The sequence below is a fragment of the Cyrtonyx montezumae genome, unplaced genomic scaffold, assembly GCF_038088225.1.
Source record: "Cyrtonyx montezumae isolate F1298 unplaced genomic scaffold, pur_monq_1.0 scaffold_7, whole genome shotgun sequence".
NCBI classification, from domain to species: Eukaryota; Metazoa; Chordata; class Aves; order Galliformes; family Odontophoridae; genus Cyrtonyx; species Cyrtonyx montezumae.
The window spans coordinates 34,147,970-34,160,617 of NW_027072078.1; the positions used below are offsets into that span (position 1 = coordinate 34,147,970).

The window sequence follows — 12,648 nt, forward strand, 5'->3', positions numbered from 1 at the left end:
TAAATAGCAGATACTTTATTATCTAAGATCGTTTCAAAGTGCTTTCTGACAATGCTTACGAAGAATCATCAAGTCAAAGAATGCCAAAGTCACGTGGATGTGTGAAAGCCTGATGACTGCTAGTTTCCACTTAATTTTCTCATGATAGGGCTGTCAGGTTCAGCATTAGTGAAAATGCTTCCTACAACAACATGAGTACCCCAGATGTTATGACGAATAACTTTGCAGCAGCCAAGATCATCAACAGAGAATCCCAAGTGGCGGTAGCGTTCATCTGTTTCAAACAGAGTGTTGTTTGTGTAAGGTCCAAAGAACTGGGTGGAAAAGAGGAGAATTTTTCATGAGTATTTTGAACATTTTGTACCCGGAGGGTTAACAGCCCAGTAACAACACATGATTCCTTTTTAAAAACAAAAGGAAAAAGACAACAACAAAACTAAATCCAGAAAAAACACCTACATCTGTAGGAAGTTGTACGTGCAGTTTTGTTTGAGACATCAGGAGGCAGAGCAGCCCTAATTGTACTGCTAACCCATATGTAAAGGTTCATTATACCTTCAGCACAGACAGAAGGCTGAGGGTATGTCAGCATGTCTGAATATCTAATAAGTCCTACATACAAAATCCCTAAGTGTTTTCAAAAAATTCTGCTGCTTCAGATATTGAGAATAGAAACCTCCTAAGAAACAGCAAAATTAAAACATGTACCTTTTCATTGAGCCTCTATAGAAAGATGCTTTTAACAGTAACATCTGTGTCAATTTGAAAAGGGTGTTTCAGTTGCTTCCTCTCATGAGGAAGTTTCTGACAGAAGCATACTGCTGATTATGGGTAAGGATGTCACTACTGAACTGGAAGACAATATCCTCCTTTCTTAATCTATTCTTTAAATGTGCTGAACTCTCAGTGAAGCTTTTAAGTACCATAAACATCCTCAACTGCATTTTTAGCTCACAAACTATCCCTCCTGTTATTTGGCTCTGTTGAAACAGTGAAACACTGACTTTTACAGTGTTTTTTGATCAAAATCCACTAAAACGAGCTTTGCTACAATTATGTTTAGGTGTAAGACTGTTTTAACAATCAGTTCTCAAACAAAAAGGCATGCACACACGTGCTTTGATAGAACAATTCTCTCTTGTAACAGTGTCTGAGAAGTTATGTTTCATGGATGCCTTGGTAAGAAACTGTCAGCTCCTCCAGACAACTCTCGTAATGTGATAATGAATTCCATGCTGTTTAATTGGAACAAGCTACTCATTTTTTTCTATGTAAGACATACCATTAATTGCAAAGGGCTGCTTTGTTTTGTTTTACAAAAAAGCTCTTATCTCCACAAATAGGCTTATGGATAACCCAGAGGCCTTTTGGAGGGCAGAAGCAGCCCACTGGCACCAAATTTCTACAGTTCTCTAAAATTCAACTTCATTGCTGAGCAGTGTTCTCTAAAGTGCCAATCTCAACAACTGACACAGTATACAAAGGGTCATAACCCATCTTCCTAATTTATAAAAGGAACTATCCTATGGTAATGGCTTTGTGTCAATATGAAAAAGCCGGATTTAACCCACAAGAAGAATTCCAGGATCACTGCTAGTTCAGACAATAGGGGTCCACACAGCACATGACTTACTGCCAGTCCTGAGGAAGGATCAATGAAGTCAGCCCAATAGCCTTCAGAACAGATTGCATAGCAGATTTCCTTGGCACCATTGATGAACTTAAAAGAAAAACAAAAAAGGAAGAACATCAGAACTGTTTTATATCCAGGGAGATATATACACAGATCAGAACATGCAAAATATACTGAAAATATACTAGCAGGAATTCCTTTTTTCTACTAATAAATGAGAAATTCAGCATATCTTCAATGAAAATATTAAGAATATTAAGACAGCTAAAATCAGTGGGATTTGTAAGCACTGTGCCAGTCAGTAATGCATTAACAGTTTTTGTGTGGAATAATGTGACTGCTCTGATTACTCACGCAGACTGCAGTCATACCTGTTACCCTCTCAAACAAGTCAAGTATTACTTCAGTGGGCTCACAAATCTCACCTAAACTCCACAAATTCGATGCTTAATGAAGCATTATATTTTTATATAAAAATACAGTTTTTCTGTAATGTCTGCTCTTAGCAGGAAAGTACTGATGTAGTGCTGGTAGTACAAGCACACAGCTGCAAAATGTTTTCTTCTGCAGAACATTTTAACTCAGTATCATAAAGCAAGCAGTTTCCTAAGAACATTATTATTACTGTTATTATTATCCAGTCTACACCAATTCTCTCGTTGTACTTAATTCTTGGTCAGGATGAACAATGCTTTCAAACTTTCCCACTATTAGACAATCAAAGTTGGTTTGCTTACAGTAGAGGATACCAGCTGTTTATGAAAATGCTATTTTAAATTCAGTTGCATACCAAGAAGTTCCCTATTCTCTGATGCCTTGCCACAACCCTTCCTTCTCTGAGAAATACCTAAGAGATGTTGCTATGTTTTTATAGCAACCAAGCACCTAAATTTAAAGCTGACATCACAACACAGGGCACAAGAAAATTACATAACCTGCAGATTATACAGTACAATTTTGCACAGATAAATGAGCAAGAACACAAGACCTCAGTTATGTGCTTTTCATCACCTAGATCAGCAGTTTCCAATCCATCGTAGGAGGATCAACAGGAATTCTCAGAATAACTTCTTCAGAAGTCTGCAAAGGTGAATGAAAACCCTCCCCCCACCAAAGCCTCAAGATGTGTGATGATTCTAGAGCTGTCCATGTACTCTGAGGAAAGCATGCCCAAGTACAAGAATCTGAACAGCTGACTGCACTGATCTGCAGTAAAGCAGAAATTGAATTCATGCAGCTCCCTTGAAACATGAAGGAAGGAATTTCCCTAATCTCATGTGAAGACATACCTCTGACTTCAGAAGAAATTAACACTTTGTTCCCTGACAAGTTTGAGGTACAAGAATAATAATATTTACTTAGTCTTAAGCCCTTAGAAGTCCAAAATAAGGAATTTTATCATTTATAGTAGCCAGTTCCACACCTTGATGGCTCAAAAGATTAGCCAGAAACATAAGCAAGCCACCTGAAGACAGCATTTAGCACAAGTCTCTCACATTAAAAGAGTGATTTTAATGCAACTTCTAACCACTTATGAAGCAAACAAACAGACCATTTTCTCGTGAGTTTGCTGTTAGTAACCTTTAGGCTGGGAGGTTACAGCTAACATCCCAACACTCCTACAGTGACTATATTAGACTTGACAGGGAGGTGCACAAGGAGGAAAGATGCCAATTAACATATAATTAGACCAGATTACAATGCCAAGGATCAACAGACCATACATAATTCAAAGAGAAGAACACACTAAAATGAAGGGAATTTTAATTTGCGTGTAATTTTTATGTTGATACTGCAGACTGCTTGTTTCTTTTAGTGGTAACCCAAACACTGCTTTCTACAGACCACACCTGCAGTTTATGAGGTTGTAAAGAACAGTAAAACCCGAATCTGACCCTCACAGAATAGATGAAAATCTTATCAGATTATTTCTTTTTTAATAGTTTTACAGAAATTACAAGTAATACATAAAAATGTATTAGACAACATTTAAGGTGCTAAGAACAGGTTAATCATTTAAGGTGCTAAGAAATGCCACCAGTGGCAAACAGTGACACCTGCTGGAGCAGGTACAAAACAATCTGAAGAATGAGAAACAAAGCTATTTTCAGAGAGACCTCTAGTGGCAAGAGAACATCAAGTCAGCACTGTCAGAATCAGAACGGTGGGGGCTGGAAGGGACTTCATCAGAAAAAGACCTTATCAGTAAGAACAGAGGATTACCTCAAACATGCAATATGGTATATTCCTACCAGAGCTGTAAGTGAACCAAAAAGATAAAACGATACTTATGTCAACTACTTACATTTTCTAACAGCATTTCTCTCTCATCTTCTACTTCTTGACTCCATACAGTCATATCATTTTTAGTCTTCTGGGTAACAGTCAGTACTGTTAAACGGTTGGCATTCACTTCTGGAAACATTGATTCGAAGTCTAAAAGTGAAACCAGCATTTTATGGCTTGCTCTTAAAAGTTTTTCAGTTTTAGATAAATTATCAAACCTAATTTAGAGCCTTCATTCATAAAGGCTGTTGTTTGTTTGTTTTTTAACCTCTATCAACAAACAGGTTTGAAATGCCAGCACTGCTTTGTGGCTCCATTAACATTGCTAATGCCCCACTAACAGGGCCCATTAAGGCCTCCTCTTTAATTGCAAGACAACTAAGGCCTCAGTATTCTGAAAATTTTAGAATATGCAAACAAGTAACTTTTTCTGCAAAAAGAGGACACCTAGTAAAACATTTTTATCTCAAAATAAAAGAACTCCAGATCTCTGCATGAGATGCACAGATCCATATTTTCTGGTTAAGCCAGAACATTTCACACACATTCATTTTTTACTTTCAATCTTCCAGGAGAAGTGTCTCAGATCTGCTTCTGGTGGACCCCAGGACGCAACAGCAGACTCAAAGAAAGGGCCCAAACCATCACAATTCTCCTTCTGCATAATTTATCAGAGCACTAGGTTTCACATCAACTCAAAGCACCATCAACAGCAAAATTTCAGCCTTCGTTTTACATTCCCTTTTCTTTTGTGAAATAAAAACCTCAGATTCCCTTATTCTACTACACATTCTGTGACATCAATTTCATCACAGCCTTTACGTTCATACCTTTACTTTTAAAGAAGGTTTTTTTTGTTTGTTTTTTTTATGATTTAAAAGCAAAAGTTAACCTTTTTTAATACCTTTCCGTAACAGTTCAGGACAAGCTTGTACTGCACATTCCACTTTTGCATTTTCAAAGTACGTTTCAGCATTATTTATTTGCTGTTTCTGTGGAACATCAGAACCCTGAGGAAAAAAAATAAAAGGAGAAATTAACCTTCCTACTCTTTAATATACAACAGGAATAACATCACCTAGTAGCACACTAGACTGTATTTTTGTGACTGCATGCTTATGATATTCCCAAGAAGTCTCACAGAATGATGATGATTCGCTATCATTTACAACTTGTTTTTTGCATATTGAAGTTAGAACAAGTATACATCTGGCCTATTATTTGAGCAGAAGTTCTAAATTTTATCCTAACAGCACTATCCAAAGCCATAACCAATAGGGAAACCTTTGCAAAATACCCATTTGAAGCAATGGCCTGAAAGCATTCGATATAGAAGCAACTGACAGATTTCAGACACGTTACAAATCCAGCACTGTTTAAGTCAGACACACAGAATTTAAGCTTATGATGTCCTTAAGAAGATACCTGAAACAGCTGCTTGCTTTGGGATAGCAACTATTAAGTAACATAGGTGCATAATCCTTATTTTGATTTCTTGTCTACTGCTCCCATTTAATCCAGCTACAGACAACTCATAGTACACACACTTACAATCTACACTATAATTAAAGGACTATGGCCATTTTCCAAAGAGCCATACCATATTTCCATATTAATGGGCTGGCAGGTTCATTTGTATTAGTTTTATGCAAACAGAATTCCTCTGACAGCTCAAGCACAGGTACTTGAGCTTCAGCAGCTCCAACATGCCTGCTGTAGCAACCCATGGGAGGGTTTTGTATTCAGTCCAGATCCGGGTGTTCTCTAGAAGCAACTCAGCATTTTCATTAGCCGAACACCGTTCATGGATTCCCGGGCAACACTGGTATTAAACAAGCTGATTCTTGTTAATTAAAAAATCTTCTGATTATCAGTTGCAAAACCTTTCCAGTTTCTCCATCCGGACAGCAACAGGTGCACTGATGACTTTATTATACAAGTAATCTTTCTAGAACACAGACATGTCACCAGTGCACCTGGTTTGTTTTAAGTAATCCAAAGGCTAGGTGTTTTTTTTTTTGCTGTTGGGTCTTTTCACTGAAGTTATGATTCACACTCACTGAAAACAGACTTTTGGGCACTCACCAGCAGCTTCTGTTTTCTCAACACTTTGGAATATGTTACATTTAAAAAAAACAACACAACACACTATATAGCATTTTTACAACAGAGATTTACAAGGTGACTTCTGAAGTCTGAACATGTCAAGAACTCAGAGATTGGAAAGTTGAGTCAGCAGCTAGTAGCAATAAACATCTGATGAAACAGTCTGACCATGCAAGTCAAACCAGCAATTAACAACCCGCCTGTCATTAAGGAGGCATCTGACTGGCTGCAAGCTCTGCCACTGCCAAGATGTACTCTCATTTTGAGCTCAACCTCAGATCTACATTGGTCTGCTTCTCATGTCTCAATTCCACAGGAGTCAGAACTCAACAGGCAGGTTTGAGTACACTGTCTACACTACACAAGGCCAAATCCATTGAATGAAATACTAAAGTAAGAAACTACTGCTCTTATTTGATAAAAGAAGGTGAGACTTGGCAAGCAGTACATTTTGATAGTGAAGATTTCACACATCCACATAAGCCACTAGGTTCTACGCAGGCTTCTTTACCCCACCTGAAATTCATCTTTTAGAGCCATCTGAAAATCTTTTTACAGAAGGAAGACATGACAATCATGTTTTTGTTGGACAAGAAAGAGCTTTGCACAGAAGCTTGTTCTTACCTGAAATTCGTTTATGTATTGTGCCATTACAAATTCATGCCTTTCATTTGGTGAGGGCTCTGCTAAAATATCAGGCAGACTTTTTGAAGCTTGGCTTTTCCTCTGAGCAGCAGTACCATTTAGGTGACAGTCGAAACCAATATTACCAGGCAACTGGAATCTCTGATCTTGAGGACCAAATGGACCCATTACTTCATCGGGCCATACAGTTCTTGGACCTGTAAAAACCAAGGCCTTGGTTTAGTCATCATGTTATTTAAAAAGGAATTAAAAAAAGAGAAAAGCTCAAATATTTTAATTGATCACAAACACAAAACCAAGGCAACCAGAACACAGGTAAGTGTCCTGCCTTAAAACACACTTCAGAATTCCTAGTTTTATATGGAGTGTACAATTCTGACAGCACATCAATTCAAAGAAAATTAATTTGCTTGTTCTTACATAAATCAGGAGGTGTAGCAGCAACATGAGGCTCGTCTGAGCCAGAGGAACCTGCTGTAGAAAATGCCTTGGGATTTACAACTCTTTTGACTAAGGAATAAAACCCTGGTAGGTAGGTGACCAATCTTGCTCTGTTACAGAGCACCTGAGAAGACAAAAACAAAAGCAAGTATTATATACTGCTAACAAAATTACTTTCACGTACAATTCTGAATATCAAAACTTCACTCCATAATTAAAAATGTAATCTAATTATCAGCCATTATTTTTGTAACACATTGATTTAAAAATGCATTGTTATTTTTTTATCTTTGATCAATAATAGCTTTCTAAGTAAAGGAAAAGCCTTGAAAGCACTTAGTGAAAGATCTCCTTACTTAAGGGGAAAAAAGTTTAAGTAGAACCACTCAAACACCAAAACCTCAATTAAGTTATAGATGTAGAAAAATAAAACACCCAGCCTTGTTTCCATGATCAGCACAATTCAATCATGCCTAGACACACTGTTAATTAAGTAAGTGCTGATATCCAAGACCTCTGCCCCAAAAAGCAATACAAACATTAGTTGGCCTATACTCACACTGCCTAGAAGACTCGAGGGGACACCAGAAAGCATCACTACATCTTGTATCTTTCAACTTGAAGCACACATATGTGCACACACGCTTCTTTGGCAGCGAAGCACACATGTCAACAGCTCCAAAGGATGCAAGAAGACATGCATACCAAAACAGGTGGGTATGGTAATTTCTACTTCTGTATTTTGCACTTGAAATCCATAAATATTTAACACGTGCAAAACTTCAGCTAGGGCAACCAATGTTAGACTTGCAAACTCAGCACATTCGCATATTTATAAACAAGCATTACTGCAAACAGATTAGTTCAGCACCCCGGGCAAACTGCCAGCAAGCCATAAAACCTTTATGAATTCTGCTGTCTTGGGATACACCAGCAAATCTGCTTCACGCCACGGCGTTACACCATCAACATTACTATCAATTGCTATCAGAAGCTGATTCAGTCAGTTGGTAAAGGGAAAGTGATGCAATACTGTCTCCCCTTCTGCATACAAATGGTCTCAACCACGGAGCTCTGGAGAGCCACTAGTGCTCCAAGCTGAGGAGTGGCTCTGAAACCCAATGACAGCACCGTAAACAGTGCAAGGAGTGACTGCTACTGGTGGGTACTTTTAATATACGAAAGATGTAAGTGCTGTGATAAAACAGACAAGCCTAACCCATTCTCTGATACTTCAAAAACGGATGGATGGCTTTCCTGATGCGGTTATGTATCTATAACAAAAGTAATCCATCATATACCCAAAAAGGTGAAGTTAAAAGCGTCGCTTGGAAGACGTCAAAACCAGCACACAGCTACACACGATGTGTGACACCACTTTCACAAAACCAGAGAAACGGAAATCCCACCTGACACAGCACAGCTGAAAAACACCCCCTGAAATCAAGGTCTTACAGCGGCCTGCGTGGCAAAACGAGACCACCAACCGGTCTCGGAAGCTCAGCCAGGCCGATCCAACACCCTTCAGTACAGCGCAGCGGGGTACAACGACTGAGGCCTGCTACCTAAGCCGCAGGGCCCGCCTTACTCACGTTGGCCATGGCAGACTCCCGGCTGCTCCTCGCCCAGCTCTCCGGCTCCTCCTGCAAGAACAAGCCCCCGCAGCGACCGGACGGCCCCGGGCCGCTCCCCACTCAGGACCGCCCCCCACTCCCCCCCTCACGCAACGGGAGCTCCGCACGGCGCTTCCGGCAAAATGGCGCCCGCACCCCCACCAGACCTGAGCAGCCGCTCGTCGAGCTATCAAGCAGAGCGCGCGAGAGCGCGCGGGGCAGGGGTAGTTCGGTGGTCGATTGGTCGTGCCTGGGTACGGCCATGCGGGCTGCGTAGGGGTGCGCAGCGCCGCGTCGGGGCGGTAGGGGTCAGTAGTTTCCTAAGGGATCAATGGGTCCGTGCTGCAAAAACTGGAGCGGAGGGGTGGCCTCAACGGGCCGAGGGTGTTGTGGTGTTTGTTTTTCCCTCCTCGCTTCGAGCACGTGTAGGTATGTCCTTTCCCCAGGGTCGCGATTTAATTCAGATGGTGAGTCGCTGGGTGTCCCTGCTGCCATGCGTGCAAGCTGCTGTGCGTGCAGTTTAAATGCTGAATTAAAGACGTTGGGGGAGAGGTGCCCCAAACTCGGTCTCCTTTCAAGCTAATATAAAAGAGCTGCATCGCTGTGTGCTTCTGCAGGAGAGGGAAAACACACACACCACGCTGGAGTACGAAGATTAAGACCCTTTTTTCTGTTTTTTTTTTTTTTGCCATTTGTTTGCTGTCTGTTCAAAGCACCAATGTTGGTTCGAGGAAAAAGGGAATTTAGTCTCTCGCCTTTGAAATAAAAGAGTGTTCAGATTGCTCAGTGAGTGTGCAGCTGAATTTATTCTGTTGGAATTTCGTATGTAATCAAACATCTTTTGTTTTTGCTTTGCCCCTGGGTTGTTAGCATAAAGCAGTTCTAAACATTTGAATATATAATATGTAAAAATAAGAGCAAGAAAGTATCTTTTTTAACAATAAAATTCAGTCCTACATTATCCTCACCTTAATCAATTTCTGCTTTCTTTTTTGAATGCCTGACAAAATTCAGTTATAGATAATATTTTACATTAGAGAAGTACAGCACTGCAGTTTTCATTTTTTGGATTTTTGTTGTGGGAACATTTACTCACTCTTGCCTGCTTCCCAGCTACGAATTAAAAGCTCACACACTTAGTTCTCATTTGTGTCTAAATTAAATATTCATGCTGAATCTGAACTTCAGGGAGAAAACAAAAAATCCTAGGAAAACACAACTTCAACTATTTGCATCATTTCGTTTGTCCAATAGGAAAGTACTCTGGGTTACAGTCAGTCTGTATTGACTTGTCCTCGAGCAATCCCCATTTTTCCTCTCTGCACTGTTAGCATTTCAAGATACTCCGATCAATGAGTTATCATCCCCTGAAGTTTGTGGCCTGAATTCATAAACGTTAATTTCAATGAAGTTTTAATCTCTATTCGAAGGAGACTACAAAATCAAACGATTCAATTACAGATTTATCAAATATTAATCATGAAAATCTCCCAGATCTTTTGGAGGCCAGCATTCTTCTTCCCTGGTGTCAGAAAAGTAATTAGCAGCTGGCTTTGATTAAATTTTTCCCTTGGAGATTACTTTTCTCAGATTGGGAGAGAGAAAGGAATGCATACATGATACCTAAATCCTCATTTTAATTTCTTTTTCTGAAAAGATACACGTAGGTTCTGTAAAGCGATCACTACTCTTTTTGTGAAGACAGGAGAAGCTCAGTCTGTCCAGGAACATGGAGCAGGTTTAATGGTGAAACTCGCAGTGCACAGCCTGGCTTTCCCTGCTGGGTTCCTGAGATGCTGTTGTTCCATCTCAGCCTCCTGGTGGGTGACAGTGGCTTCTATACAGTTTGGATGGGATGTGGCCTGGGAAAGAGTCAGAGCAGGAGGCACACTGGGGGAAATTTCCTAGTCACTGTTTAGCTCTGCCCAAAACACAGACTCCAGGCCCTGGCTGATGTTCACCATCTCCAAACCTGCTGGATTCCCTGGTCTGCAAGCAGAGGAGTCCGTACGAGACTGTAATCAATACCTCTCCATCCTCATCTTTATTCATTAGCTGGATGGTGAAATATTTTTAATCTTGTTCAAACAGAGCCTGTTGGAATTTTTCCATGAGCATTAGAGTTGCAGCTTTTGCCTGTTTTCCCACAGATTTCAACTCTTATGTGGGTCCTTGCTGCTTGTATGGCCCAGTGCACCTTGTGCTTAATGGGGTGTAATTCATCTGGAGGCAGCAGAATGTACCAGATTGTGAGAGCAGTGGTGTTTCAGTTGTAGGTGCTTATCTTAATGCTGCAGAAGCTTGTTAAGTGGTCATAAAAATAACGAGAGATTCTTTATTCCCATTGTACTTATATATGAAACTTCGAAGAGTGCTGTAAAGTATCTCCACTTCTGTGCAATGAGGAACAGTGCTGGTGCTTGTGATTTACCTAATGGCAGCCATTAAACTTCATTAGGACTTTGTTAAACTGCAGTCCAGATCGTTGACATTGATCTTTGATCTCTAAAACCCGCTTGCAGCAAATCCCTAACTGAGCATACCAAAAGCCAGCTTGCTCTGTGTCTCAGTCCCATTCCCCGTGCCTTGAATGTGTTTCATAAATGAGGGCAGGGGGAGGCAGAGGGCCTCCACCTGCAGCCCCTGACTTTAGGAGTGCTGTGGGTCTGCTTGCAAGGCTTAGCCCTGCACTCCTGCTCTCTCCATTGATGCACTTCAGCCATCCCTTTGCATCACCTGTGTGTGATGTCTAAATCCTTAAGCTCTATTTCATCCTCTTTGTTTATCCTCTTAATTCCCTGTATTTATTTTTTCTTGAATATACAAGTGTGGTTCAGCCTTCACTTGCCCTGCTAAGCCCTGTGTTTGAAATGAGGAGTGTCTGTTCCTGAGTGCTAATGAAATAGTGATGAAGTAGAAGGGAAGAAAGGTTTTAACATACTCTTTTTCTAGAAAAGTAAACATCCTCTGGCTATAGGAAGGGTAAACTTCCCCTGGAAATGTGTGTGTTTATATGAACAATCTCTTTTCTTCTGGCATATCCAGATACTAGGCTGGGAGATGCATTCACTACCTCTGGGAAAATGACTTTTTAGTAAGTGGTGCAAATGCACGAGATTAATCTTCGCATGGATTGTTTTCTTTTTGGAAAGACACCCCCAGGATTTATTTCCATGAACCTGAAAGGGATTTCCTCTTTTATCTCTGGGCACTGCTCTGTGCTCCTTCAGCTCTCCTGCTCTGAATGCATCTCCAAAGGGAACAGACAGAGGAAGTGAACGCTTCCCTGATAATCAACTTGGGTATAACTCAGCTGAAGCTGAAGGAGCTTTGCTGCAAATCTGTATGGCCCAGCAGCCTCTCCCCCCTCTCTCTAAACCACCAGCTTTCATTTTCTTCAAAGAGAAAATTATTAGTGATAATAAACTGGGATGTGCCATCCCCACTTATGGCAGCTTTCTAGTAGGAAACCTCATGTGTGGTCAACCAAACTCACCTGAGGCTGCCAGGTGGATGTTAATGGCATCTCACTTCTTACTGTTGCTTTTAATATCCTATTGCAGCAGGGCACACTGAGCTTTGAAAAATATTAGTTTGCCTGGAGTAGTCTTCATGTAACCTGAATTTGTTCCATGCTGGGCTTAAACTTGGAAAAAGACAGTTTTGCGTCAGGACTACATGGAGCACTGCTGTTCTGCTTGACTGAAGTCCAGCTGTCCAGGTCTTGGACAGAGAGATCCACAAGGAGGAGGTGGAGCTCTCCCCACAGGAGAGTACAGTGGGCTTGGTGGGCTGGATGTGCTCCAAGCCCCATCTCTTGGCCACGGTGGTCCTCAGCCCCTCATCTGCTTTGAAATGTGGTCCTCTGGGCGCTTGCCTTGAGGCCTGCATGCCACATGGGCTAGGTGGCAGGGAAGGAGACAG

General features: G+C 40.8%; 1 protein-coding gene across 2 annotated transcripts; it reads right to left on the bottom strand.

The window, feature by feature from the left end:
- MMADHC (metabolism of cobalamin associated D) lies at nt 1-8,775 on the bottom strand. Of its 2 annotated transcripts, none has more exons than XM_065751383.1 (7): nt 8,704-8,775; nt 7,091-7,235; nt 6,650-6,867; nt 4,824-4,929; nt 3,939-4,069; nt 1,634-1,720; nt 1-314 (listed from the first exon to the last, which is right to left on the bottom strand). In XM_065751383.1, exons 1-7 carry the CDS (start codon nt 8,710-8,712, stop codon nt 120-122), a joined length of 891 nt encoding a protein of 296 aa, XP_065607455.1. In that variant the 5' UTR covers nt 8,713-8,775; the 3' UTR covers nt 1-119. The 2 variants fall into 2 exon arrangements, with proteins under 2 accessions (XP_065607455.1, XP_065607454.1); XM_065751382.1 differs by lacking the exon at nt 8,704-8,775 and adding an exon at nt 7,671-8,055.
- Between the last annotated feature and the right edge of the window lie 3,873 nt (nt 8,776-12,648).

Excerpts from the sequence above, each read along its gene's own strand:
- MMADHC (XM_065751382.1), bottom strand. The coding sequence starts at position 7,706 with ATGCTTTCTGGTGTCCCCTCGAGTCTTCTAGGCAGT. Across the intron at positions 1,721-3,938 it reads GAGAAATGCTGTTAGAAAAT|TTCATCAATGGTGCCAAGGA; the intron begins GTAAGTAGTTGA and ends TTTTCTTTTAAG. Across the intron at positions 315-1,633 it reads ATCCTTCCTCAGGACTGGCA|TTCTTTGGACCTTACACAAA; the intron begins GTAAGTCATGTG and ends TTTTCCACCCAG.